The sequence below is a fragment of the Cucurbita moschata genome, unplaced genomic scaffold, assembly GCF_002738365.1.
Source record: "Cucurbita moschata cultivar Rifu unplaced genomic scaffold, Cmos_1.0 Cmo_Scf00002, whole genome shotgun sequence".
Taxonomy (NCBI): domain Eukaryota; kingdom Viridiplantae; phylum Streptophyta; class Magnoliopsida; order Cucurbitales; family Cucurbitaceae; genus Cucurbita; species Cucurbita moschata.
Window position 1 is genome coordinate 7,391,665 of NW_019268518.1, and position 27,077 is coordinate 7,418,741.

A 27,077-nucleotide genomic window follows, 5' to 3' on the forward strand; every position below is an offset into this window, starting at 1 on the left:
AGGCAATTATTTAATGCAAGCAATGGTGATATTAAATGGAGCACATATCATAGGTATTTATCAACGTTATCTATCGTAAATAAGTCTTGATTGATCATCTCTCCAATAAATTAAAAAATAAATAATAAACTTTTATGGTCGACTTGAGCTAAATAAAAAAATAATTGGTCGTTGTCTTGTCTATTGATTAAAAAATAAAAATTATATATTCTCGTTCCCACAACTTGATATTTAAAAATAAAAAATAAAATACTAAGAGGGGGCGAGGACATAAATTTGAATGCAATTATTGGGTGGCGTTGTAGTGAGATAATATCATTTAAAAAGGTTACTCCATGGGCCATATGTTCTTACCCTCCGAGTTTTTTTTTTTTTTTTTTTTTTTTTAAAAAAGACATGTTCTATTTTTATATCATATTAAAAAAAATGTTTAATGGATTCAACAATAATAAGTGTTTTATCATATTCAATATTTTTAAAATTAATTGAAGTTTCAAATCTATAATTTAATTTTCTTACTTTCAATTTAAATTTAATTTTTTTTTAAAAAAAATTGACAATTCATTAATTTATTACACAAAAAATTAAAACTTTAGGGATATATATTAAGATTCTACTCAACTCATTTTATGAAGCATTGGAACAAGAAATAACAGAACAATCCAAGTAACACAATATGATGAGAGTAACTTATAATCTGTGAAAAGAATTTTTGTACAATCTCTGAAAAGCGTACTCTTTCTTACAGATCAAACCAAATCCCACAATTCCCATCTTCACTTGTGCCCATCTCCTCTCCTGCTGGGTCCTGACGCCAACGTGAACACTCGCTGATTCGACATGTCGAAACCGCCACCGCCGCCCTCGTTACCACCACCACCACCGTCCTTTGGTTTCAATTTGAATTCATGGGCATCGGAGTTGNTTAATAGAGGATTACACGTCAGCTATACTCATGTTGATACATAAGTTATCTATTTATGTAGTCCCAATTACATATACATCTATACTAAAAAAAGAAGTATGGCAAAAATCAACTTAAACTTCTAGATGTATGAATTTAAACCAAAAGCATATCAATTTAAACCCTCTATCATTTCTGTTTGAAATGTGATAGTCAAAACTTACTATTATATCAATTAAACTCCTGCCATCTCATAAATGAGTCATTTTATTTAGACTAAATAATTGACTATTTTCAAATGTATAGTTCAGAATTTTTAAAAAGTCCTACACATCGGATGAGAATTGAAACATAGACGATTTTCAAATTGAGGGTCTACATTGATCTATACCGAATTTTTCTCCTATCGAGAGACCGATGCAAAATTTAATCACCAAGTTTAGCAACAATGAGTAAACAATTATAAACGGTCACTTGTAAACTAATAAATTTGAAAAAATGGATAAAAATGAAAATACAAAATAGAAGGGAGAGAATAAAAGGGGAGAATGACAAGTTCTTTGGAAGGAGTATTTGAAAATAATTCAATAAAATTACATGAAATAGGAATTGTTGCCATTGGCTATATATTATTACCATACCAGTAAATTCTCAAAATGCTAACAAATCTTTTATGTTCCAACTTATTACCATCAGTGGGCATGATATGAAGCAATTATAATCCAGTAAATCACATAACAGGTGCAACGTACTTCTCAACCTCCACTCCTAAACTTTTTAATCAACACAAATATAAACTTAAACTAAGTAAATTTATTAAAGGTAATTAAGTTATCATTGGAGGGTAAATTAAATATTGCGACTTCGATTTGACATGTATAAATTATATATAGCACAGTCGAAGCCAAAAAGAAGAAGCAAGGATGGCCCTATAAATGAAAGAAATAAAATAGAATAACCACATTACCTTTCCGGCAATTATGGAGAAAACTGAGTGGTTCTCACCCAGCAACTGGTATTACAAAATTTCCACAATTCATCATCACCCAGCATTCCCATCACTATCCAGCCGTTTGAAGGATCTGCTGTTTGCTTTTTTACCTGTATCGATTACATCGGGCTTGGCACGATCAAGTGCCTACACGACAACAGTTTTCTCAAATATTAAGAACGCAACAAATAGTCAACTTTACTAGAACTCAACTAGTCAAAGCATTATATTTTGCCAAAAAAATGTTGGATGTTCAAGTGAACACCCTCGCACAATTGAACTAAAAAAAGGGCGAGAGTTGCAAAATGAGAGATGGAATGCTACCTGAATCAGAGATTCAACACGACGTCGCATCCGTGTGTGCATAAAACCTTCTGAACACTGTCCAGAGATAATGAAATTATTTATTCAGAATCGAATAATGAAGACTCTCCAATGCGCATAATACGATAAAAGGAGAACAGTTACTTCCTAAAGTTTTCTATAATTGAGAATCCTGATACTAGCTTTCCTACTTCATATTTACCAACCCAGATATAATTCTAGCCTACAATCAGCTTTTTGCGGCGAACTTTCTTTGTGTTGGTGTCGTTGCCATGCATTCTTGGTGGGAGAACGTGTGAATAGAGAAAAGGTACAAAATGTGGAGGCTTGACTTACAAAAAACCATTTCTGGTCATTTGAATTACCGTGATTTGGGTTAAAGACAAACTTTGATAAGGCATCTATGGATTGAGAGATTGAGAATCAATCTGGGTCAGAATTTCAAATAATGGATATGGAGAGTGAGATTTAATCTTGGGACTTCATGCCTACTCTTGATGCACCCAAAATATTTTTGCGACCAATGGTCTTTTAGATATCTCCACTAGGGGCCAGGCAATCTAAAGTGAAGAGCAAGCTTAATAAATTAATTGAAGACCTAGGCCTTATGGAAATACCTTTGTCCAACAGTAAATTCACAACGTCAAGGTTGGGTAACGATTCTTTGCATTTGTTGATTGATAGATTCCTTGTATCAATGGAATGGGATATGTCGATCAATAATTCAAGGGTAACAAAACGTATTTATTCTGACAATTTTCCATTACTCCTTGAAGTTGGGGGCTTTGCTTGGGAACTACCTCCCCTTTAGCTTCTACAATAGTTGGCCTCAAAATGATCCTTCAGTGCCTTATTTATTTTCTTCCAATTATCATGAGCAAACAATCTTGTAAAAACCATTACATCACGAAAATCCATATTCACCATTTCTCAATCCTTCCTTGCCCAATATGATTGAGAAGAATTTAAAGCTACAGAATTCTTCAAAGAAGTTGGATTTAGAACTCTTCACTGGAAAATCCATGAGCTTCCAGTTTGCTTTCACAGCCTCCACATAGCTTTTGTGATTGGTATCTCCCAGGACAGAGGGGAGCTTAACCAAATCCTTATACCAGTGCGAGTTTTCTTCATACTTCCTAAGAAAGTCCTTTATCATTTCGAAGAAGATGAGCCAACCTGATTTAGAAATTCCTGCAGAAAGTTTAGAAACTCCGGCAGGAACTTTAAGCAGTTTCCTTCTTCTTGAAGATGGTCATACAATGCATTCTATACTCCATCCTAGAGTAGACCTTTGCTTCAATAACTGAGTTGTACAATTCTCATCTCCATCTTGCTAGAAATAGTGCAAATGCACTAGATATTGAAGCAGATTCACTAATGAACTTCCAAACCAATGCAAATGAGATAGTGAAAGGGGAATTACCAGCTTGTTTGTCAATGCCTTGTATGAAAAAGCTATCACTTACGAACCAAAGCAAAAATACACATTGTTGACACAAAAACTTTCTAAATCCAAATTTCTAAAAAGAGGAAATAAATAACTTCAAGGAGATGAAATCAGAAGATGCTCAACCCTAAAGCAAAATCCAATAAGACACAGATAGGATGGAGGCTAGGAAAGAAAGATTGAGAGGTAGTAGAAAAGAGGAGACAGAAGAGAGCATTTTATTTTCACTATACTATCCAAAGAGTCGAACTTATTTCTGGGATTTGTTAGCAGAAATAACCATTACACACAGCCTAGGACAGATATTGTATCATATCGTAATCATGTTTCATTCAGTCATGCATTTTCAAGTAACAAAGAGATCTTCTTAAAGAATCCACGTGATGAAAGAAATTGATTTAGGTTAGTATAATGTAAATAAACAAACCTTAACATGATAACTGACATATGCATGAAATGTTGACAAGCTCCAAATTACACGGTCGATCTTTTTCCCCTCTACATGCCGAGGGAAAATTACTGCATTCAATAAAGCAATTGCAGTTTAGAATATGGAATAAAAAAAGAAAACTTGTAAAACTAGCACCACTTACGGACATTACCAAAAGTAACAAATCCCGCATTGGCTGATAATGCATCATTAGGAGCTCCCTTCAACTCTTGAGGAGGAGATGGAGACCATGAACAAGGAGGGGCACTATTGAGTCCAGAACTTCGTCTTGCTTCTACAAACTCCTGAACAGACATAACGTGGAATTTCACAACTTGGTCAATGAAAACATGTCCTAAACAGACAGAAGCATAACTTCAGGAGTGCTATCATTAGAAATACAACATTAGAATATCCTGTTAAGGAACTAAAGAAGTCCTGGTCAGGATTATACACAAATATATGGCACCCTAATTTTTCATAAAGAAAGTTAAAGTTGTCATTTGCAAACTTCTATTCACTTGATGGGCGAATAAATTATGACCTTACCTGGAGAAAAGAAGTTGCAAGAGCAATGTCTATAGAATCCTTAAATCTCATCGGATACACCACAATTACCTTTTCGGCCTGTTATTACCAAAATTTTAATCTTGTCAAATAAAAAGTTATCTATTTAAGTCACGATATGAGTAAATGATGAAATAAACTGAGCAGGGACGATTACAAGGTATCAAATGTTTCATGTTACATCAGTATAAACCAATCCAGCACAACGAATTACCAATTAACTGCTAGCAAATGCAAGTAAGAAATAAAGACAACATTGGAAATAAGAACAATGCACAAAAACAACAATGTCTTAAATAAAGCCTTGTTTCAATTACTTTTCCTTGTCTCATACTTCATTAGACTAAACTTCTCATAAATTAAATTTGTATCATTATTTTAGGTTCTGGTCCTTGCCTCACTAGACCCTGCTCTTATTTTTGTATCTTACGTTTTAGCTCCCAAGGATTATTCCACCTCAAGCTTTAAAAACAGCAGTAAATATTGTCCTAAATAGTAAAAGCAGGAGCAAAATGATCCTACTACCTGAGGTACAAGAAAAAATGATTCTTTTGGACGATGTACAAGTGCAACAAGCCTATTGACATCAGAACCAATAATCCTCGACCCGAGTTGTTTAAGAATTACTCTTAATGGAGCACCAAGTACCACTTCCCTAATCGATGCAACTTTTACCAAAGTAGTGTGCCTATTATCTGCAAGAAATTAGTAAAAAAAGCATCAATTATAAAGCTCAAGCACAAAAACCTGATAACTAACAGACAAATAAAAAGTAGAAAACTCCACAAAAGTTAATGCTCTCCTACATCCGTTTAGCTCAATAAACCGACAAACATTTAAGCTTACTTAGGTTGCAAAATTGTTCATAAATGAGTTTTAACAAATAGTACTGACAGTTACTCGATCTTGTCGTAAATGGACAAAAATCATATTGAAATAATAAAGGAAGAATTACAATACTCCAACTCCAAGCGCTTTGAAAGGTATAGACACTCCTACCCAAGCACTTCGAGAGGCTTGGCCTGTCCAAAATTAGTCTTCCAAAATTTTCTAATCCTTTCTCTAACTCCCTCTATTTATACTATTTAACCCTAGGTAATTAGCACGATCCTACAACTAAAATCCTAATAACACCTCCAATATTTCCCTGCTAATACTCTTTAACATATTCCAACCTACGATTTTTCTCAATGGAGCTCAGGGGAAATTCCGAAATATTAACTTCCCAAACAAGTATATTCTCTGCAAGGCAGTAGTGAAAGCCATGTGCTAGGAGACTAAAGAATGATACAGATAACAAGAAGAAATACTCAAAAAAATAAATGAATAGCCCATTTTTCTGCAATGTCCACAACAATTTATAATGACCTTAAAAATAAAACGCGATAAACCTTCATCGTGAGGAAGTTTCGAAAGATTCAACTTTAATGTGAGATTAAAACCATCTCTTGGAGGGTCAAGAATCTGTACAAGCACGCCATATGCAGCTTTAATTGCTTCTATGGCTCCAGATGGGAGGCCACCACAAAAAACAGTATCTGCAGAAGGGATGGGCAATGATACAGATAGCAGGAAGAGATGGGGGTTCTTCATTGAGACCTACAAAACAATACAGATCAATCATAGACATTAAAACAAAATTCAATCTGCTTCAAAATTATGAAAACAAAATAATAAAAATCACCTGGACATGGTAGCGCACATCATCAAATTCCACCCAATTGTAATCCACTTCCACGGCTTTCTCAAGACTGAAATAAACAAGAAAAATATCAGACATTTAGGACAACTAAATTACATAATTAAATATCCGAGTTCATGGCTGGACATGGAAAAGTGACGAAGTCTGGATCGGAAACAGATAAAAAGGAACAAAAACCTACTTCTGCACCCGATTTAACAAAGTCTGGAGCAGAAATCTGGAGTGTGACTGCAATAGTATCATCGATTACAGCTTATCGGTGACTCTCCCTGCAACTGAGTCGGACAGATAGATCTAGAATTGCGAAATCGAGGACCGGAATGGAATCTCACAATGTCGTGTGGCTGAACGTTTCTCCTCTCCAGTCTACAACGCCAAGCTATATGCCCAAATGCGACCAGCACAGCACTTCTTGGCGATTTCTTCTCTTTCTTTCTTTATTCTTTTTTTTTTTTTTTTTTTTTGGCGTTAATTTCTTTCGTTAATATAATGCGCATTATCACATATGGTTCTTTAGTAAATAACCTAATATTTAAGGGCGAAATTAAACTAAGCCATCTTTTTAAACCCTTTCTTTGTCATAAAAAAAAAAAAAAAGTTCAAATTAAGATTTATTAATACAGAAGGGGAGACCGTAATGTTTTATAAATAAGAACCTCTTTGAATTAAATAAATAAATAATAATAAATTTCTTTAAATTTTTTTCTGAAAAATAATCCATTACATAAAATTCCAGAGAAACTGAACAGAGAGTTTAAATCAATATTGGTTCGTTCTCAAGCAAAAAGCGTTCACATTAACATGAACTCATTTTATGAATGAAATAAATTTGTGTACTATTTGAAAAAATATATATAAATGGTTATATCGCTAATTTTTCGACTGTTATTATTTTGTTTTTATATTATTTATATCAACCATTTTTCAATATAATTCTTCTCTCTTTTTTTTTTTTTTAATACAATTATTGGTAAAAAAATAATAATAATAATAAAAAAAGCGAGAGCATATTGCACGTAAATCCACCATTGTTTCTCGACCACCCTTTTTCCCTTCCCGCTTATTCGACCGCCGAGCCCGTCCATGGTCTGGCCCACGTCGTCATCCAAATATGGCCCACTGGGCCCATTTAGCACTTAACTAATGGGCTCTCATGAACGATTACAAAGTAATTAGCCACTACCGCCTGCAGACAATAAACTTCCCTAGTTCAGTAAGCATTGCCACTAAGCTAGTGTCATTCTCGTAATTAACAATAACTTCTCGGATTCCCATAATTTTCGAATCATGAAGCAAAGCGTTACTTCTCGTTTCGATGCGGAGAGAGAGAGAGGAAAAAGAAAAGGTGGAACTCCGTTGAATTCCATTTCTCTTCTTCTTCATCATCTTCATCGCGTTTCTGCAAAGCCACTTTTTCTCTCGCTTTTTTCGCCGAAGCTCTCTGCTACTTTGAGTTCCTCTTTTGATTTTTTTTTTCTGGTTTAGTAAATTATTACGATATCTCTGACACGATGTCGGATTGGGCGCCAGTGGTGATCGGAGTTGTTCTGTTCGTGCTGCTTTCGCCAGGGCTTCTGTTCCAGTTCCCGGGGAATAATCGGCAGTTTGAGTTCGGGAGTATGAAGACTAACGGCAAAGCTGTAGTCATTCATACTCTCATCTTCTTCATCCTCTATGCCGTCTTCATTCTCGCTCTTCATGTCCACATCTACTCTGGATGATCCGGTAACCTCTTCTTCTCGTCCTTCTTCCGTTTTCATTCGAGATTCTTACGAACTGAAGCTGCTGCATTCCTAGTGGTGTTTGTGCCTTGTGTGTTGTTGTATTTCTGTTTGATGCGGATCTTGTTTGATCTGTTTGTATTTGCGATTTCTGTAGTCGAAGACTCGGAGGAGATAGAAGGCATTCTGTATGTTTATTTCGTTTTACTTACGCCTTTGGTTTCCATTGCTAGTATAGATCTAATTGCATCGAACGCTGGTCTCTGTAGCTGCTCTATCTCATGGAGAATCTTCTTTTTTGTCTCTCTTTGTTCTTCGATTTAATAAATTCAACGCATCTCAAGTACAAGATATTCGTCCTAGTGCGGACAGTCTGGCTAAAATTTTGTTCAAATTTGGTTTGTTCCATGGTAAAAGCAAGCTAGTAAAGGATATTATCGATTAGTTAGGAAATAGGGAAGAATTTTGCTCAAGATATTCAAGGAATTACCGTGAGAGTATTTACAGAAGCTTACCTTCTTTATCAACCCCCCAAAAAGAATTGAAATTATAGTTTACATTTAGCAGATTACAATATAGAAAGGTGTTGTTCAAACGGAAAAAGAGAACAGGAAAATGGAGCAGAATCGAGAGAAATATGCTAAGTCCTAGAGAAAGTGGAAACAAAAGGAAGCAATTCATCTGCTGAAGGTAGCCAAAGCAGATGATTGAAAGTCAGTTAACGTGTATGTGAATACCGATAGCGATGACCAAAATGGTGAGTATGCAGAAGAAAATGATAGCGTGCACCAAAATGGCAATCCCACTGGTATTCATATTCCCAAACTCCACCACCCTGATTCTCGCCGGCAACTGAAAAAGCAACCCTGGTGACAGGACAATGAACAGCGCCACCGCCACGACAACCGGTCCCCAATCTGCACTCATCTCAATCTACAAGAGGAGGAGTGTTCTGAAGTAGTGGAGTTCTTCTTCAAGTTCTATAGAGAGAATTGAAGGTTAGAAGTAGGTGAAAAGAAAAGAGGGGTTATAAGGGTGAACGAGCTTGTTGATTTGCTTAGCAAAGAAGGAGCTTAGGGGATGCCAAACTTGGGGAGAAAGAAGAGAAAATGGTTTATAAGCAAGGGAAAGTCATGTTGATGAGTCGAAGGCAGTGGATCTGCTTTATGAAGATGGAAAGAAAAGGATCTGTATTGAACTGCACTTTATTTCTTGCTTTAGAGATGTGTGAGGAAGGTGGAGGGTGTTTTGTTTAAAGAAAACGGATGTGTGGGCGAAGTGTAAAGGTGGAGGGTTGTTTTAATTGTTTCTTTACAGCAAAGGCTTTGGAAGGATTGCCATAAAAGATGATTAAAGCTTGTGGAATTCATTGTACCATGATGCAGGAATGAATATGATTTCAGCAGACAGATTGGACTTCACACACTTTGGTTGGGTAATATAGAGAATATATGTGCTTTGCCTTTTAGATTTGTTACTAACGAATTGGTCTATTATTTTCTTCACCTCTACAGGCAATCATCATCATTCCTCTCTTCTAAAAAGGGGTACCAATTAAATAAAGAAATGAGCATTTGTTTTGAAGTGATTAAATCAGGTAATGACCATGTTGATTTTAGTCATTTTAAAATTATTCTCGAACACATTTTTTCTTTTCATTTTTTTATGAAAATAAGAACTAGTCCTAAAAAAATCTCTAGCATTTTGATTGAAACCCATTGAATTATAAACATATTGTTAAAATTTCAGTTGAATTGGACCACAAAATTGTTTTTTTGAACGAACTCTTTTGTTCAAACTTACAAAATTTATTTTCTTTCCTTTTCTGTTTTTTTTATTTTTTTATTTTTTATTTTTAGCGGCACCCTTGCATTTCTCTTGTTTTTTGTACTGATAACAGAAAACACATGAATTTATTTATTTCTCGTAAATTTACTATAAGATTTGAATCTCTTATTCCTTAATCGGTATTACGTATTGGGTTCGTTTTAATAAATACAATTAATCAATAACTTTAAATTTAATAATTTGAACATATAATGAAAAAAAAAGAGATAAATTATAAAAACATGAATATGTCATGAAAAAATAATAATGAATATTGAAAAAACTAAAAATTTTGTGAAAATAACCTAAATTTCTTAAAAAAGAATAAAGAAAAAGCAAGAGAGTGAACAACTGTACTAAATTTCCTACCAATTTCTTAATCACTAAGGTAAGTTATTACAAGTTTAATTTCTAAACATCTTAAAAAAGGTATAGTTTCTTAGCTTAGAAGTACTTAATAATTCCATACATATGAATATCGAACTCTATAACAGATATTTGATATGTTGGAAATGGAAAATTACACTTTCACGAGAGTTCTAAGCTTAACTGTGAATTGAAGCTACAAAAAATAATTCTTCAAATTTTGGTCCACCTTTTAACTTTAAAAAAAAAACAAAAAATAGATATTTAATCTTTGCTTGAGCACATATAAATATCTTGAGAGAATATTACTCAAAATGGCTCCACTTTGGTCAAGTCTTGACTCATAATATTAATCAAAATGATTCCTCATTCATGGCTTCTCTCGTACATCCACCTTATTATTACTTTTTATGATAAGAAACAAAGAGCATAGAATCTGAGCAAAATTTCAATAATTGAGCCTCAATTTTGAAGTAATTAATATATACATATTTAATATTTAGATAAAGATCAACTAAAGGTTATACATTATATGGATCATTTTAAACATAGTTACAAACCTATATAAGTATCTACAAATGCTTGCAACCAAAAAGATACAACTTTTATTGACCCTCTGCACCATATCATGCACCAAAGTTGCTTCTTCAGCTGATCGACCCCTCAAGTCTAAACCGTTCTTGCACAGACGATATATACATAGCAGCCTTCCGATCGATATGTTCGTCGACAACAACGCCATAACCGTTCCAAAACTTAGCCTCGTGAACGTTCATGGCCTCATGAACAACCCTTTGGTTCGACGAAGCCATCTTCGCCCTCTCTTGGTGATGAACCATAAACGAAACATGACACGAACACGACGATGCGTTCAACAACGTCGCCGTCGGCTTCGTGTTTCTGCTGCTGGCCATAGCTTCTCCATGGGGCACAAGGGGTCTTGCTGATCTACACCTTGAATCCATTGTTTGTTTTCTTGATATTTTGTGTTCCAAGTGAGGAATGGGGTATTTATATACAAACCATCATGTGATATTTTAATGTTATCTGTCTCATGAACAGATTGGAGATGGATATGAGAGAATTTTTACTGTATTTTGGTGGGTCTCCACCAAGGGAGAAAACAAATATCTAAAGCATAATATTCAAAGATTAATGTTCTTGAAAAGCTAGATTGGTAAGATATGGAAGAAAAGCTTGGTTTTTTTTATACTTTTAAGAGACCCAATATAGAGTTAATGACAGTTTTTACATTAATGGAATATAGATTAATGCATAATGATTGTATTAAAATAAAATATTAGCGGTAATCTCTTGATTAATATTTGTGGTTTGGAGAATCTATGCTCTTTTTGAACAAAGAAAACCACTTTCTTTCTTCAGCCTCTTACAACTCTATTCATTTCCTCTACCTTGGCCAAAATAGTTGAACGATTCGTCTTTTAAAGTGGGATTAATAAAAATTTGTGAGATCTCGCGTCGGTTGGAGAGAAAAAGAAACATTTCACCCCTCCTTCGTAGATGCGTTTTAAAATTGTGAGACTGACGGCGATACGTAACAGGCCAAAACGGACAATATCTGCTAGTGGTGGGCTTTAGCGGTTACAAATGATATTAGAGTTAACACTGGTTCGTGTGCCAGTGAGGCCCAAGGGGTGGATTGTGAGATTCCCTATCAGTTAAAGGAGAACAAAGCATTTCTTGTAAGGGTGCGGAAACCTCTCTTTTGTAGACGCGTTTTTAAACCGTCAGACCGACGACGACGATACGTAACAGGCCAAAACGGACAATATCTACTAGTGGTGGGCTTGAGATGTTACAAATGATATTAGAGCCCGACACCAGATAGTGTGCCAGCTAAACCCATGGGGTGGATTGTGAGATCCCCTATCAATTAGAGAGGGAAACAAAACATTCTTTGTAAGGGCGTGGAAACCTCTACTTAGTAGATGCTTTTTAAAATCATGAAAATGAATAATAGGCCGAAAGTAAATAATATCTACTAGTGGTAGATTTAGACCGTTACAAAATTAAATTATTCATAAAATATTAATAAAATTTCAACGCTTTTGATTTAAAATTTAATGATAAATATATTTTTGAACTTTTTTATTTTTATTTTAAAAATTGAAATAATTTGATGTTTGAGAAGGGGATTAAGCCCAATTAGGTTGGTTCGTCGTCTGGCTGCCATGGCGAGCTTTGTATGTGGTTCAAAGTTGTAGATGCACGCGACTCCTTAAGGTATAGAATGAACTACAGATTCCTTTCAATTTCTCCTTATCTTCTTTTCCGAACTCAAGCCATTGATTAGTTGCAGTCTCTCAACTCTTTCCTTGCCTGGATTTGTTACCATTTTAGCAGCTATCTCTGTTGCTGTTCTTTAAATTTAGCTTAATTTAACGTTTCTACCATAGCCTATTCTATTCTAGTTGACGTAATCAAGATTGACCTATTTCATTTCGTTATAATTTCTTTCAATCTTGCGCCTCATCGAGTTTATTTTGATGGGTAGTGCAATTTGGTGGAATGTGGATGTTACTGTGAAACTTGATTAGGTTACCAAGTCTATTCCGGACTCTTGTAAGGTTAGGGGTTCAAGCTCTGATATCGAGTGCTAGCAAGACGCAGGGCTCCAAAGAGGTAGATCGTGAGATCCTACATCGGTTGGAGAATGAAACGAAACATTCTTTATTAAGGCGTGGAAACCTCTCTCTAGCAAATGCGTTTTAAGAATCTTGAGGGAAAGCTTGAATGGAAAAGTCCAAAAGGACACTTTCTGCTTATGGGTTTGGGCTGTTACACAAAGATTTACTTTGAGAGAAAAAGGTATTGTATTCTTCTCTGATTTCACAGTGTATGTTTGTGTAATATAGCATGACAAAGGATTCACTCTTCTGCTTTGCTTGTTAATGGCTTGGTTTCTAGCGGCAAGCTTGGCTGCAACATGGGTGAATTTCAACTTATGGGGAGGGTTTGTTACGATTTATTGCTACATGGATGAATTTTTGAACTAGGATCTGAGAGGAGGGTTTGATTTAACATATCACTTCAACCCCTTACCATCTTTTTAAGCTAACTAATTGTGCTGACCATATATAGTGAGAGGAAGGCAATGTGCTATACTTCGTAGTAGACATTCTTCAATCTTGAGTCGAGTTGTATTATGGGTTTGTGATTGGTCCGATAGCCAGGGAATGTAGAAAATAAATTAAGGGGTGTTGTTTAGAATGATGAAAAGTAATTAGAAACGTTTTCAAATTTATCATGAAGGACTTGTCTACCTTAGTTGTAACAGTTTGAGGCCACCGCTAGGAGATATTGTCTGCTTTAGCCCGTTACGTATCGCTGTCGGCCTCACGGTTGTAAAACGCGTCTATTAGGGAATGGTCTCCACACTCTTATAAGGGATGTTTCGTTTCCTCTCCAACCGATGTGGGACTTCACATTTGCCCTAAATTTTATGGAGATTACACAAAGCATTTCAGCCTGACTGACCCCAAGATTTATTCTCCATTTTGTTAACATATTTCTAACCTGGACTTCTCCCCTAAGATCTATTCTCAGTTTATAGCACACACATATACTTAATTATCTTTCCCACATTACTTTCCTCGTCTGTTGATTTTTGGAGTTTTGAGTTAATTCTTGGACCAAGTGGAAGTGAAAAAACTTTGCTGGTTAATTCTTGTCCTCTTTTGTCCATTACATATCGCGGTTAGCCTCACGGTTTTAAAACACGTCTACTACTATGGAAAGAGTCTAGTCCTACTCTGACCATGACTAGCGGAAAAACTTTGCAGGTTAATTCTTGTCCTTTTTGGCCCCCCGTTACATATCGCCATTAGCCTCACTGTTTTAAAACGCGTCTACTATGGAGAGAATCTAGCTCTACTCCAACCAATGTTTCGCATCGTCCAATAACAAGCTTTGATAACATTTGTAACAACTCAAGCTCACCGCTAGCAGATATTGTCTTGTTTGGGCAGCTCTTCTAGGATTCTCCTCAAAGTTTTAAAATGCATCTAGTAGGGTGAAGTTTCCACACTCTTATTAGGAATGTTTCATTTCCCTCTTCCACTAACGTGGGATCTCACACATTTGCTTTTTATTTACTTATTTGTTGATGTGTTCTTTACAAGTACGTTAATCTTTCTTCCCTTTCTTCTTTAGCTTCTCTTGCAGGTCTGAGCGAACCAACTTCAGGTTCCATTTATGTCCGAAAGTAGATAAAGATGGCAAACCATGTGAGTCAGTCTTCTCAACCGTTGACCCCTGAGAGAGAGTTGGCATTGTCCTTCAAATTCAAGAGAGGTATGGTCCATTTTTGTTCGCCAGTTGGGATTAATATTTTAAAACTAGTATACAATATTACTGAAGTATGATTATAAGAAACATTGCTAAGGGTAGGCTCCTTTAATTTCATAGAGCTGTGCGGTATTTCCTTTCCACACATATCACCAATTTTTGCTGCTATCCATCTTCCCTCCTTACTTGTAACAAAAGTATGTAGGGGAAGGACAAGGTTCCAAGCCAAAAGATGGGGATGAAGGACTTTTCAATCCCATCCTCAATGTCATTCTGCTCCTTACATTTAGCTCAAGAACGCTTCCATTACTTTCTTTACTAATGGAAGAAGTATTATTTCCTGCTGCTACTTGCTACTTTGTTCTTTGTTCTTTGTTCTTGATTCTTCCATCTCTGTTCATAAATGCTTTGCCAAACTTTTGTTGGATTTTGAAAATTTTGTACACTCTCCTCTTTCAACAAGATTCATTCAGAAGTATGATGGGCTTCTTGACTTCCACAATTAGATTGCCATTGCATTACTTCTCTGTCTGAATTCTTCTCATTCTGATGAAATCTTTTGCTTTTGCTTTAAAGTTTCAGCATGGGGCTTTTTTCTTGCTTTTGTGAGTTGTTACATGCCCTAACGATGGTGAGAGATTCTAATAGTCCAAGCTTATTGCTAGCCGATATTGTCTTATTTAGGTTTATATTGTCTTATTTAGGTTTCTTTTCCGGGCTCTCCTCCCCAACCGATGCAGGATCTCACAATCCACCCCCTTCAAGGCCCAACATTCTCGCCGGCACTCGTTCCTTTTTCCAATCGATGTGGGACCCCCCAATCCACCACCCTTTGGGGCCCAACGTCCTTGCTGGCACACCGCCTCGTTTCTACTCCCTTCGAGGCTCAACCTCTTTGCTGGCACATTGCTCAATAGCTGGCTCTGAGACCATTTGTAATAGTCCAACCCCACCGCTACTAGATATTGTCCTCTTTGAACATTCTCTCAAAGTTTTTAAGCGTACAGTGAGTCAATTTCCATTTTTATTCTTTACCCGTTTGGCAAGTAGCCCACATTCCCATACCCTAACATTCTTCTATTACTATATTCCAAACCCAGCAGCTGATTCTATTCCTATGGATGGAAAGGAAGTGTTTTGAGAATTATTTTTTTAAATACTAATTTTAAAATTTTAAATATTTAATATTGTTTCAAAAATACCTTTCAGCGCTCCAATTCTTATGAGTCCTATACTTATGTTTTATGAATTATCCAAATTATGAAAATGGAGTAAAAAGATTAAAAAGAAAAAAAAGAGAAGGAAAATATCTTTAGGAGGATCGCTCGCTGTCTAACCAAATTGAGAATATAAATATTAAAAATATCCTCCAAAAAGGTGTGAATGGGTTCGAACCGTCTCTTTCACGTCATCGTCACAGTAGCCAGCTCACACCCTATGAATGGGGTCCACAATATGCCGGTTTTACACCAAACCCTACCCGTTGCAGTGGTGTTCGAATTGGTACACATCATCACCAGACAGGTCGGCTTGTGAGATCTGCAATCATCTGAAACCACGTGTCAAACTGGGAATCATGCGCTCATTATCATCTTGTGTGTGCTGATGCACTGGGGATTACTGCCGCTCTTTTTTATTTTTTCTTTTTTCTTTTTCTTTTGGATTCTCCGCCCCCAAAATCCATAAAAGTTCACTTAAACTCAAATCTATTAAATTATTTTGGAGCATCTTAAAAAAAAATAAAAATAAAAATGAGCTATTTTATTGGTATGAAATCTTTAGGAGAAATAAATAAAAAAAACAAATCTACGGAAATTTATGCTTAAAAGTAAACAATATTATATGATTTGTTGACCCGTTACTTACATCTATTTGAGAAAGGTTTCTACTTCAACCGATGTGGGGTCTCAGAATTGCATGTCTAGTTGAAAATGAACTCGAGATTATGATAAGATTATGTTTTATCGGTATCCATATGAATTGGTTGATATAGAAGTGGGGTGAGGAAGCATTTGGATTTGGATAAAAGGATTGCAATTAGGAATGTTGATCTGTGTTATCCAAGTTATGTTGTTAGCGAAAGTCCACGTATATGGGTCGTTCATCACTCAGCTCTGTAACGGTCAGCCGCCAAATGCACCCTTGTTTTGTTTCAAGATAAGGCGCTTACCCACACACAGGATTTCTTTATCTTACATTTCCATTTCACACCTCCACCTTATTTCATTGGATGCATTCCAATTTCCAAATATCTCCTTTTATCTTTATCTTTTATCTTTTCCACGGCGTCTCAAAATTTAAATATTTATTCCGCTCAAATGTTAGAATTAGTCCATTCAAATTATTTATGAAAATTTTATTAAATTATAAAGACTAATCCTAAAATTTTATCAAACGATAAGAACAAAATTCTAACTTTTAAAATATCAAACACCAAATTTTTAAATTTTTAAATTTTTAAATAGTAGGGACCAAATTTATAAATTAATCATATTTCTATCACATTTTTATTAATGGACGAATATATCACAGTAAATACGTTTATTCTAATTATTTTTTTTTTTTGTATTTATTAATAATTTTTTATTGTCAACTTGAGTATGGCTTGATTAGTTAAAATATCGAGTCAAGTGGTAATTGATATATATTATGGATTAAGACGTGGAAGTTCGAATCTATTCGTTGTTGATGAAGTTAAAAATAAATAAATAAATAATAATAATAACCTAACAATTTTATATTATTATCCATAAAGTTGGAATTTTAAGCTGATGTTTTTTTTTTTTTTTGGGTCATATAATTTTTTTATCAAAAAGAAATTTGGTTGATAGTTATTTTTTTTCTATTTCATGTTTTATTTTTTAAAAAATAAATACAAACATGTCTGAACCATTATTATTGTTCCTTCAAATTTTATATTAAAAATGTAAATTTTATTTAAGAAATAAAATTTTAGAAATGCGATATTCTTTTTTGGGAATATTTTAAAACACAACGTTATTCACGCATTATTTTATTTATTTTTAAATATATTCTTTACTAACTTTTAAAAGTAGATTCACCTAGAATCGCACAATATTCTTAATAAAATTACAAATTTCAAATATATCAGCTTTTTTATATATCTATTATTTTCTCACATAAATAAACTTCTCTCTTAATTTTTGCAAATTTATTTTTTTAATAAAAAAATATAGCTATTTTTTTTTTCTATCTTTTAATAGTAAAGTTGTCTGATTTCGCTTTTTTAATTTTTCTAAAAAGAATTTATTCTAATAAAAATAATATCTATCTTTTTAATAAAAATTATAACTAAATAATTAAAAAAAATCCCATTATTGGGAGAAGTTTCACAATTAAATTAATAATAAGTTGGAGATAGCCTAATTTTCTTTTTAACATTAAAAAAAAAAAAACATTAGGGTTTGGGAAAGTTGGTTGGCGGCGTGTGTGCGGTGGAAAGTCAATAGTTAATGAGATTTGTTTAGTATCCTTAATCCAATAGTTAAACAAGGAATTAAAATATAATTATAATGAATTAAGAAAGGAAAGCATAAAAATAACGTGGGCAGATTACCAGTGGCTCACGCTGAAATTGCCGGCGAGATTAGCGGCAACTCTCCGACCAACCCCCCGCGGCTAAGACGACACGTGATTTGCAGCGCCCTGAGTGGTCCCTTAGAGCTGGGGCAATATCGCCATCAGTAATATCCACAAAATCTTAACTCTTCAAAAAGCTTCACTTCAATTCAATTCAATCCTTCCTCCCATCGCCATGGAAATGGATAGTCAAATCCTACAAATTAACAAACTAAGAACCTAAACTTCCATTGCCTACCCTAATTCCAACACTCCCTTTTTCTTCCCCCTCTTGTTTATTTCCCTTTCCCCCTTTCTCTGCTTCACTTTTAAGCCTTCCCCTCTCCCTCTTCTTGTCCTCTTCTTCCTGTTCTTCTTCTGTTCTTCCTCTTCTTCTTCTTGTTCTTGAGGTATTTGTATAAATTTTTTGTGGGTTGTTCTTTAAATCTGTTTTTGGGTGGAGATTTGAAGTGGGTTTTCTTTTTCCCCCCTTTTTCAAGCATGGACAGCGAGTATGATAAACTTATCAGGAGGCTGAACCCACCAAGGTACTCTTCCTTCTTTCGTCTTGATTTGGAAACGGTTTTGATTTCCCACCTGGAATTTGCTTCTGGGTTTTTGTGAGTCATGGTGTTCGAAACTCCGAGTTGATGTTTCTTCTTTCCAGATTTCTTGTTCTTGTTGAAATTTTGATGTTTCAATGTTGGTTGACTTCTGGGAGTGATATCAATAAGTTAAGGCAGTAGTGGTTTGATTCTTTTTGCTATCTATTTACTCGAGCTGATGTGAATGAACTTATGATTTATGAGTTTAGTAGCGGTTTGTTCTGTGAATTCTGATTTATTATATTCCATCTGTTCTTTCAGAGTCGTGATTGATAACAACGCTTGTAAGGACACTACAGTGATCCAGGTGCTTGATCTTTAAGTTTGCTCTGTAATTATTGCTTCCTTTTGTTTATTCAATCAGGAGCTAAAGATTGCTCCAATCCTTTTCTTCTACCTATCAGGTTGACAGCATGAACAAACATGGGATTCTCTTGAAAGTTGTTCAAGTCCTCATGGATATGAACTTAATCATTACCAAAGCCTATATCTCCTCTGATGGAGGCTGGTTCATGGATGGTTAGTAATTCTGACTGTTTAAGTTCTTTTGAATCTGAAAAGCTTAGCCACTTATGGGTTACTTTTTGTTCTTTCTTTCTTTCCAGTTTTTAATGTTATCACTCATGATGGAGACAAAATCAGAGATCAAGAAACCATAAACGCCATTCAAATGGTAAACTTACTGTAACAAGTGGGATAGATAACTGAGTGTTCCTTCTTTTATGAGGGTTGTGTTGTAATGTGTTTGTTAATTGCACCATGTAGAGGCTTGAAGTGGATGCGAGTTTCGTGCCATCGTTGAGAGAGTCGGTTGGTGTGATGCCCTCGGAGGATCATACTTCAATCGAGCTGTCTGGTACTGACAGGCCTGGTTTATTGTCTGAAGTTTGTGCTGTTCTTGCGGACCTTCACTGCAATGTTGTAAATGCTGATGTTTGGACACATAATAGTAGAGCTGCAGCTGTGGTACGTGTGACTGATCACGATACTGGCCGAGCAATCGAAGACACGCAGCGGCTCTTAACAATCAAGGAGTTACTATGCAATGTTCTAAGAGGGAGTGGCGAGTTAAAGGAAGCGAAAATGACCCTTTCTCCTCCTGGGGTCACCAGCACAGACAGAAGGCTGCATCAGATCATGCTGGCTGATCGAGATTACGAAAGGGCTGGCAAAGCCAGGCTTGGGGTTGAAGATAAGAACTTGAGACCCCATGTTACTGTCTTGGATTGCGCCGAGAAGGATTATACTGTGATTACTACAAGATCTAGAGATCGGCCGAAGCTGATGTATGATGTTGTTTGCACTTTGACAGACATGGAGTATGTGGTCTATCATGGAATGGTAAACACTGGGAGCATGGAAGCTTATCTGGTAATTCCAAGGCCATTTTTCGTCGAAACTAGTTGAGCTATTTAAGTTTTTAGGCTCGGTTATGATTTAAAGGAAAATGGTTACTGCTTTTTCAGGAATTTTATATCAGACATAAGGACGGGCTGCCGATTAGCTCCGAAGCCGAAAGAGACCGAGTATTGCATTGTCTTGAAGCAGCCATTGAAAGAAGGGAGTCTGAGGTAGAAGAGAGGCCATTTTTGAGTTTCTTATCCTTATTGTTTGAAGGTAAAGCATAGGCAATAATACATTATCCTGTCTGCTTTCCTTTGCAGGGGCTTAAGCTAGAACTGTATGCAGAAGACAGAGTTGGGCTTCTATCAGATATCACAAGAATATTTAGGGAGAACAGCCTATGCATCAGGAGGGCAGAAATCGTCACCAAACGTGGAAAAGCCAAAGATGTTTTCTATGTCACCGACATGACGGGAACTGCCATCGACGTGAAGGCCGTTGAGTCCATTCGCAAACAGATCGGTGATGCCATGCTGCAGGTGAAACACAACTCATGGCTCTCCGAAACGCCTCTGAAAGAGACGACGACAGGATTCTTCTTGGGAAACTTGTTCAAAGCAAGAACTTTTCAGAATTTCAAATTGATAAGATCCTACTCTTGAAAGCAGCAGCTGCTCTGCTCTGCCCATTGTGTGTATATTCCTTCAGAAGTAGAAAAAGATGCACAGATACATGACAAGTTCAAGGGACAGTGTAAATATATAGGAATCCTTCTCCTATCACCCTTATAAGTGAGGGTTTGCTACAATGTTCTCATATTGTAGGCAATAAACCCAAAAGAAACCAGCCACCTTGTACTGAAAGGCAAGTTGGTTGGGATGTATGTCTGTACAAACCAGTGTAGTGTATGGTACATTAGACGCTGTTTCTACAGAATTGTAGAAGACTGTAAAGCTATAATTATTGGGCTCAATGGAAGTGGATGCAGACTATGCTCTAATTGTTGTATTTCAGTCGTGTGCTTCTCGGTTGTGAGATCCTATATTGGTTGGAGAGTGGAATGAAACATTCCTTTTAAGAATGAGAAAACTTCTCCCTAGTAAACGCTTTTTAAAATCCTGAGGAAAAGCCCTTAAAGGGAAACCCCAAAGAGTCAAAACCTTGAGGGAGAGTTCTTTTATCTCCAAGGAAGACAATATTTACTAGTGGTTTGCTTGGATGGTTACATTGGAGAACTAAAGACTAAACTCAAAAGACGATAATACATAATAGGTTACTCTTAAAAGGAAGGGCATTCAATCTTGGGTATATATTTTACTAAGAAACAGAGCAAGAAGAGACCGATCCTTACGAAGTGTCAGCTGAAAAATGGATACCTAAAACATGTTACTTAGCAAGCAGAACCTCTAGCATGTGCAAACCTTTGAACTAAATCAGCATTTCTTCAACCCCAACCCTCCATAGAAACGCAACGCACCAAATCCAAGAGTGTTACATTTAAGAGACATTTCATCGAATACCTTGTGGGCATGCGCAAAATACCCATCATAAGCAAGGGCAGTCAAAAGCAAATTACATGGTTCGTATCCATTAATGTCAGTAACTGAAGTAATGTCATTAAAAACCAAAAAAAAGCATCATGGGTCTTCTTGCCAATGATCAACGAATCAAGAACAGAGCAATAACCTGACAAATCGAGGTTAATTTTCTGAGTTTTTACCTGTTTCAAGAGACTGTGGATGGCCCCACAGTTTGGTAAGTAGATATCTTGATCTCAAAGCAACGTTAGTGTTCGCCACATTCATTATATTCTTACAAAAATATTGAATATCTAGCCCAAACCTCTTTTTACCTAAGTTGGTGTCAATTCTGGGTCCAAGTTTTGAAGTCCAAGACGATGCCCATTTGAAGTATTAGGCTTAATAATTCTGGCGGGTCGCCAATTGTTAGGATCGAATCTCTGTTCGATACTTCCACAGGGCAAAAAGAAAATCGAAACGCTTCCTTGTTCATTAACGCTTCCGTACTTCCCTTAACTTCAAGCCATCTCCACCAAATCCGTCTTCGAAAGTCGTAGCCACTACCATCTTCTGCAGAACCGCATCGCGGCGCCATGGATAATCGGAAAGTCGTCGTCTGCGACAATGGCACTGGGGTATCTCCTTCTTCTTTAAATCATTGTTTCAATCTACTGTTTCGTTTCCCCATGATCACCTTCATCTCGATCTTACAATCCCCTGTCCAAATCTGCCAAATCATTGAGTTTCCATTTTTCTTCAACGTGCTTTGATTCGGTTGTTTAAGATTAGATTGTTCATTATTTGCAGTACGTGAAATGTGGATTTGCCGGGGAGAATTTCCCCACTTCTGTGTTTCCTTGTGTGGTGGGAAGGCCACTGCTTCGCTATGAAGAATCACTCATCGAACAAGAGCTTAAGGTTTGCAATTTCCCTTTGTATTTTGAGCTAATGGAAGAGTTGAAATGTTCGTGGTGCTCCTCGATTTTCTTAATATCTTGACTGATTTCTCATTTCTATAATTAGCTCGACCATGAACTGTAGTCATGATCTTTGTTTGTGATCTCACTCTGAAAGGTAGTTTGTCTATGAACATAACTTTCCAACATTCAATCCGATTGTTAGGGATAATTGTATTTACTACTCCATAGAGCAGAAGGGGGAATGCTCATTGTTTTCGTGGTTAAAGGGTGATTTCTATGTTAGGAATCACGACTCTCCACAATGGTATGATATTGTCCACTTTGAGCATAAGCTCTCATGGCTTTGCTTTGGGCTTCCCCAAAAGGCCTCATCCCAATGGAGATAGTATTCCTCACTTATAACCCCATGATCTTCCACTAAATTAACCAATGTGGGACACTCCCAATCCCAATAATCCTCAACATTCTATTCGATTAAACGAGCGCTGTTTAAATATTCTCGCTGCTCGAAAAATAGAGTATACATGTTCGTTTCCCATGTAAAGATTATCTTTTATGAGCTTAGGAATTGCATTTTAGTGAATCCATGATATTTTCGGCCTGGATGTCTCAGTTTATGGAAAGAGTGATCCTGAGGTTAGTAGCTTTGTATTCGATTGTTAGATCCCACATCGGTTGGAGAGAGAAACGAAACATTTCTTACAAGGATGTGGAAACCTCTCCCTCGTAGACGCGTTTTAAAACCGTGAGGCTGATGACTATACGTAACGGGCCTAAGCGGACAATATCTGCTAACGGTGGACTTGGGTTGTTTCAAATGGTATCAGAGCTAGACACCGGGTAGTGTGCCAGTGAGGACGCTGGGCCCTCAAGGGGGGTGGATTGTTAAATCGCACGTAGGTTGGAGAGGGGAATGAAACATTCCTTATAAGGGTGTGGGAACCTCTCCCTAGTAGATACGTTATAAAACCATGAGGCTAACGACGATACATAATGAGCCAAAACGGACAATATCTACTAGCGGTAAGCTTGGACTGTTACATCGATTATTCATTCTCAAAGTCTTCTTCCTGAATTACTATAGGACATTGTTGTTGGAGAAAGCTGTGCAGATTTGCGTCATCAACTTGATATAACTTATCCAGTCCACAATGGTATTGTACAAAACTGGGATGATATGTGTCATGTGTGGGACCATGCATTTTTCAACGAACTGAAGGCAAGTTTTAGCTATTATGTGCAGTTTATATTCATCCCATGCACAAATCATAATGTTAATTGCTTTTGTGTTTTCTGTCAATAGATAGACCCAAAAGAATGTAAGATTTTGCTCACGGATCCACCTCTCAATCCTTCGAAGAATCGTGAAAAAATGGTTTGTGACCTTCGATTTTCTTTCAAATTTTCTTTTACTGGATTTAACGACTAGGGTCGATATAACCTTACAGGTTGAGACGATGTTTGAGAAGTACAACTTTTCGGGGGTCTTCATTCAAATCCAAGCAGTTCTAACTTTGTATGCCCAAGGTGCTTATAAGGATGAATGAAGGTCAAAATTGTGCTTAGTTATTTTCTCTGTCTCTATTGGCGCACCTTTCCTTAGATTTTTGGTTAGCATATTGTAATTTTTTAATCGAAAAGTACGTTTCGTTACAACGGTGAAATGGCACGCCCCTACGATAAACATCCTCAAATTCACTCTAGCTTTTCATGTAATTCTTCACTCATTATTTTACTCTCACAGGTTTACTGACTGGGTTAGTCATCGACTCTGGCGACGGTGTCACTCACGTGGTAAATAATTTACCAAATCGTTTCGTAAATTTCAGTGGATACTTTTTTCTCATCCATTTGCTACTCATTGAGCATAGTACATTTGTTTATCATTAAAGAGTCAATCATTTTTGAGATATAAAGTTTATGTGGAGAGTGCAGATTGAGTTTGATGGTTAACAACCTTTTACAAATTTGTTCTTCAGGTTCCAGTTGTTGATGGCTACTCATTTCCTCATCTTACAAAAAGAATGAATGTAGCTGGCCGACACATTACTTCATACCTTGTTGATTTACTCTCACGAAGAGGGTGAGGGTTTTTTTCCATAGCACGGTCGATATGAATCGATTGATTGTTTCTTTAGCTAACACGTGCGACTTCTTGAAGGTATGCGATGAATCGGTCTGCTGATTTTGAGACTGTTAGGGAAATCAAGGAGAAGCTCTGCTATATAAGGTGAACTAACCAGCTTGACGTCGTATGCTTTGCGATATGTGCTTATTGACCACTTTTTGATGATATATATATATATATATATGTGTGTGTGCAGTTATGATTACAAGAGGGAATATCAAATGGGGCTTGAAACCACCATTCTTGTCAAGAACTATACTGTAAGTCACCTCTTGTGAATTGTGCTAAGAATTAATATTAATCATACTCGTAATGGTAACCACCTTTTGCTTTTATGTTATCTTAATTTCACGTGGATGAGTTATCTTGGCCAGCTTCCAGATGGAAGGGTAATCAAAGTTGGCACCGAACGTTTTCAAGCTCCTGAGGCGCTCTTCACTCCAGTAAGAATGGGATGGGTTAACATAATATTGGGGACGGGTTATAAAGAACATTAGTTTTTACTTCTTATTATAAGAATGGGACATAACGTTGATTAAAGCAATGAAATTCTCTGTTTCATGCAGGAACTGATAGATGTTGAAGGGGATGGGATGGCAGATATGGTTTTCCGCTGCATTCAAGAAATGGATATCGATAATCGGATGATGGTATGATCAGATTTCTCCTATGTTTTCAAGAAATAATATCTTTCTTTTGGTACCCTTTTGATGAATATTATTGGTTTGCAGCTTTACCAGCATATTGTTTTAAGTGGCGGGAGCACAATGTATCCTGGATTACCTAGTCGGTAATGTGTAGCTCTTCTTGGTCTGTGATTATATTATTCTTTTACCCTCGACCTATAGGCCGAGTTTCCGTGTCAGTCACATGTCAGACATGGATACGTCTGGACACACTCCGAACACGTGTCCGATGTGCTATTTTACGTGTCCTTCGGACATGGCTAGACACGACTTATGCATTATTGTTGAAACACCATCGAAATGTTGATAAAATGGTGATTGATTGTAATGATATTCAGTTTGGAGAAAGAAATACTGGACCGCTATCTCGATGTCGTCTTGAAGGGAAACAGAGATGGTTTAAAGGTAATATGTAATCTTTGTTGAGTTCTTGACTTTAACCTGGGAAAGTAAAACACAATTTACTTGTATGTTTAATGATCTGTGGGTTTTAGAAACTGAGATTGCGGATAGAGGATCCGCCAAGAAGGAAGCACATGGTGTATCTGGGCGGCGCAGTCCTAGCAGGAATAATGAAGGTAGATGACATACATACCCATAGCGCATTCTAAACCATTTGATTCAAGAAGTAAAAGGGATTAACTGTTGTTGACACATCCAGGATGCGCCTGAATTTTGGATCAGCAGGGAAGATTATCTTGAAGAAGGTGTTGCTTGTCTAAGCAAATGTGGGCAGGCTTGACACCTTTTGGGATCAATGGCCTCCTTCAAGATTGCTCCTCAGACTACAATTTAATGACTTAGCTTATGAAATGAAGACAGGATTGATCGATTATGTGAGTGATAAAATGGAATAATCTTGTGTTCTTATGTTGTTTGAATGTTGGTTACGTTGAAGATACAATCAATCACAGATTTATTAGTTGACTTTTCTATTTCCTTACTACTGCCGACGAGAATCAAACATTCTTTATAAGAGTGTCGAAACTTCTCATAACAAACGTGTTTTAAAAATCCTGAAGGGAAGCTTGAAAGGGAAAGTCCAAGAGAACAATATCCGCTAGCAGTAGACTTGGACTTTTACAAATGGGTAAAAACCTCTCTTTAGCATGCGCCTCGAGGGAAAACTCGAAAATAAAGCCCAAAAAAACAATAACAATATTAGAAATTATCCACCAAGAACGTTCTTTACTTCACAACACAAAGCGTAAGAATACAGAGAATAAAACAAGTTAGTGTCTCTCTTCAAAAATATCTTCTTCCTCAACGACAGATCCATCATGAAGACTAAGTCTTGTAATCTTGTAATTGTCCTCTTGTCCCACTAATCCCTTCCTATTTGTTTTTCTCCCTAGTCTTTACAAACCCCTCTTGGCTTTTGCAACCCCATATCAATTCTATTTGGAAATTTCCATTCTTTCCCTTTCCTATTTGTTTTTCTCTCTATTTGTTTTTCTCTCTATTAATAATGATGTCATACTAAATCTGTAATAGTCAAACCTCGCTGTTAGTAGATATTATCTGCTTTGCTCTGACCCGTTACATATCGCCTTCAACCCACGATTTCCAAACACGTTTACTGGGCTCTCACATCAAACCAACGTGAGATCTCTCACAAAATTACGTGCAAATATGGAAGAAAGATGAAGATTAGACATGTGGGGGTAGGTGCATGCATGCCATGAAGGGAAGGGGGGGGGGGGGGGGG

The 27,077-nt window shown here is 36.4% G+C and overlaps 4 protein-coding genes and 2 long non-coding RNA genes across 9 annotated transcripts; 4 read left to right on the forward strand and 2 right to left on the reverse strand.

The window, feature by feature from the left end:
• Nucleotides 1-1,697: 1,697 nt before the first annotated feature.
• On the reverse strand, nt 1,698-6,813 carry LOC111462028 (actin-related protein 2/3 complex subunit 2A). The gene is made up of 9 exons (XM_023105684.1): nt 6,547-6,813; nt 6,348-6,414; nt 6,055-6,262; nt 5,189-5,358; nt 4,646-4,723; nt 4,269-4,401; nt 4,094-4,185; nt 2,220-2,276; nt 1,698-2,042 (listed from the first exon to the last, which is right to left on the reverse strand). The coding sequence occupies exons 1-9, from the start codon at nt 6,606-6,608 to the stop codon at nt 1,947-1,949; spliced, it is 963 nt and encodes a 320-aa protein (XP_022961452.1). The 5' UTR covers nt 6,609-6,813; the 3' UTR covers nt 1,698-1,946.
• A 765-nt stretch (nt 6,814-7,578) lies between these two features.
• LOC111462042 lies at nt 7,579-8,432 on the forward strand. The gene is made up of 2 exons (XR_002713693.1): nt 7,579-7,710; nt 7,851-8,432. It is a non-coding gene; the product is annotated as an uncharacterized LOC111462042 (long non-coding RNA).
• Nucleotides 8,433-8,563: 131 nt separating this feature from the next.
• On the reverse strand, nt 8,564-9,178 carry LOC111462035. The gene has a single exon (XM_023105693.1). The coding sequence runs from the start codon at nt 9,011-9,013 to the stop codon at nt 8,801-8,803; it is 213 nt and encodes a 70-aa protein (XP_022961461.1). The 5' UTR covers nt 9,014-9,178; the 3' UTR covers nt 8,564-8,800.
• A 3,258-nt stretch (nt 9,179-12,436) lies between these two features.
• Nucleotides 12,437-15,327, forward strand: LOC111456539. 3 transcript variants are annotated; one of them, XR_002712784.1, is made up of 3 exons: nt 12,437-12,523; nt 14,453-14,593; nt 15,292-15,327. It is a non-coding gene; the product is annotated as an uncharacterized LOC111456539 (long non-coding RNA). The 3 variants fall into 3 exon arrangements; XR_002712783.1 differs by lacking the exon at nt 15,292-15,327 and adding an exon at nt 15,170-15,279; XR_002712786.1 differs by lacking the exon at nt 15,292-15,327 and adding an exon at nt 14,708-14,936.
• A 2,819-nt stretch (nt 15,328-18,146) lies between these two features.
• Nucleotides 18,147-21,126, forward strand: LOC111458331 (ACT domain-containing protein ACR6). Of its 2 annotated transcripts, XM_023100928.1 has the most exons (8): nt 18,147-18,576; nt 18,667-18,714; nt 19,033-19,078; nt 19,176-19,290; nt 19,377-19,444; nt 19,537-20,142; nt 20,238-20,342; nt 20,436-20,777. In XM_023100928.1, exons 2-8 carry the CDS (start codon nt 18,668-18,670, stop codon nt 20,775-20,777), a joined length of 1,329 nt encoding a protein of 442 aa, XP_022956696.1. In that variant the 5' UTR covers nt 18,147-18,576; nt 18,667. The 2 variants fall into 2 exon arrangements, with proteins under 2 accessions (XP_022956696.1, XP_022956688.1); XM_023100920.1 differs by having other exon boundaries at nt 18,148-18,714; nt 20,436-21,126.
• A 958-nt stretch (nt 21,127-22,084) lies between these two features.
• Nucleotides 22,085-26,290, forward strand: LOC111458342 (actin-related protein 2). The gene is made up of 15 exons (XM_023100939.1): nt 22,085-22,270; nt 22,443-22,553; nt 23,640-23,774; nt 23,859-23,930; nt 24,004-24,082; nt 24,300-24,349; nt 24,535-24,638; nt 24,717-24,785; nt 24,880-24,943; nt 25,058-25,126; nt 25,250-25,333; nt 25,415-25,473; nt 25,708-25,774; nt 25,864-25,947; nt 26,031-26,290. The coding sequence occupies exons 1-15, from the start codon at nt 22,229-22,231 to the stop codon at nt 26,109-26,111; spliced, it is 1,170 nt and encodes a 389-aa protein (XP_022956707.1). The 5' UTR covers nt 22,085-22,228; the 3' UTR covers nt 26,112-26,290.
• Nucleotides 26,291-27,077: the final 787 nt, after the last annotated feature.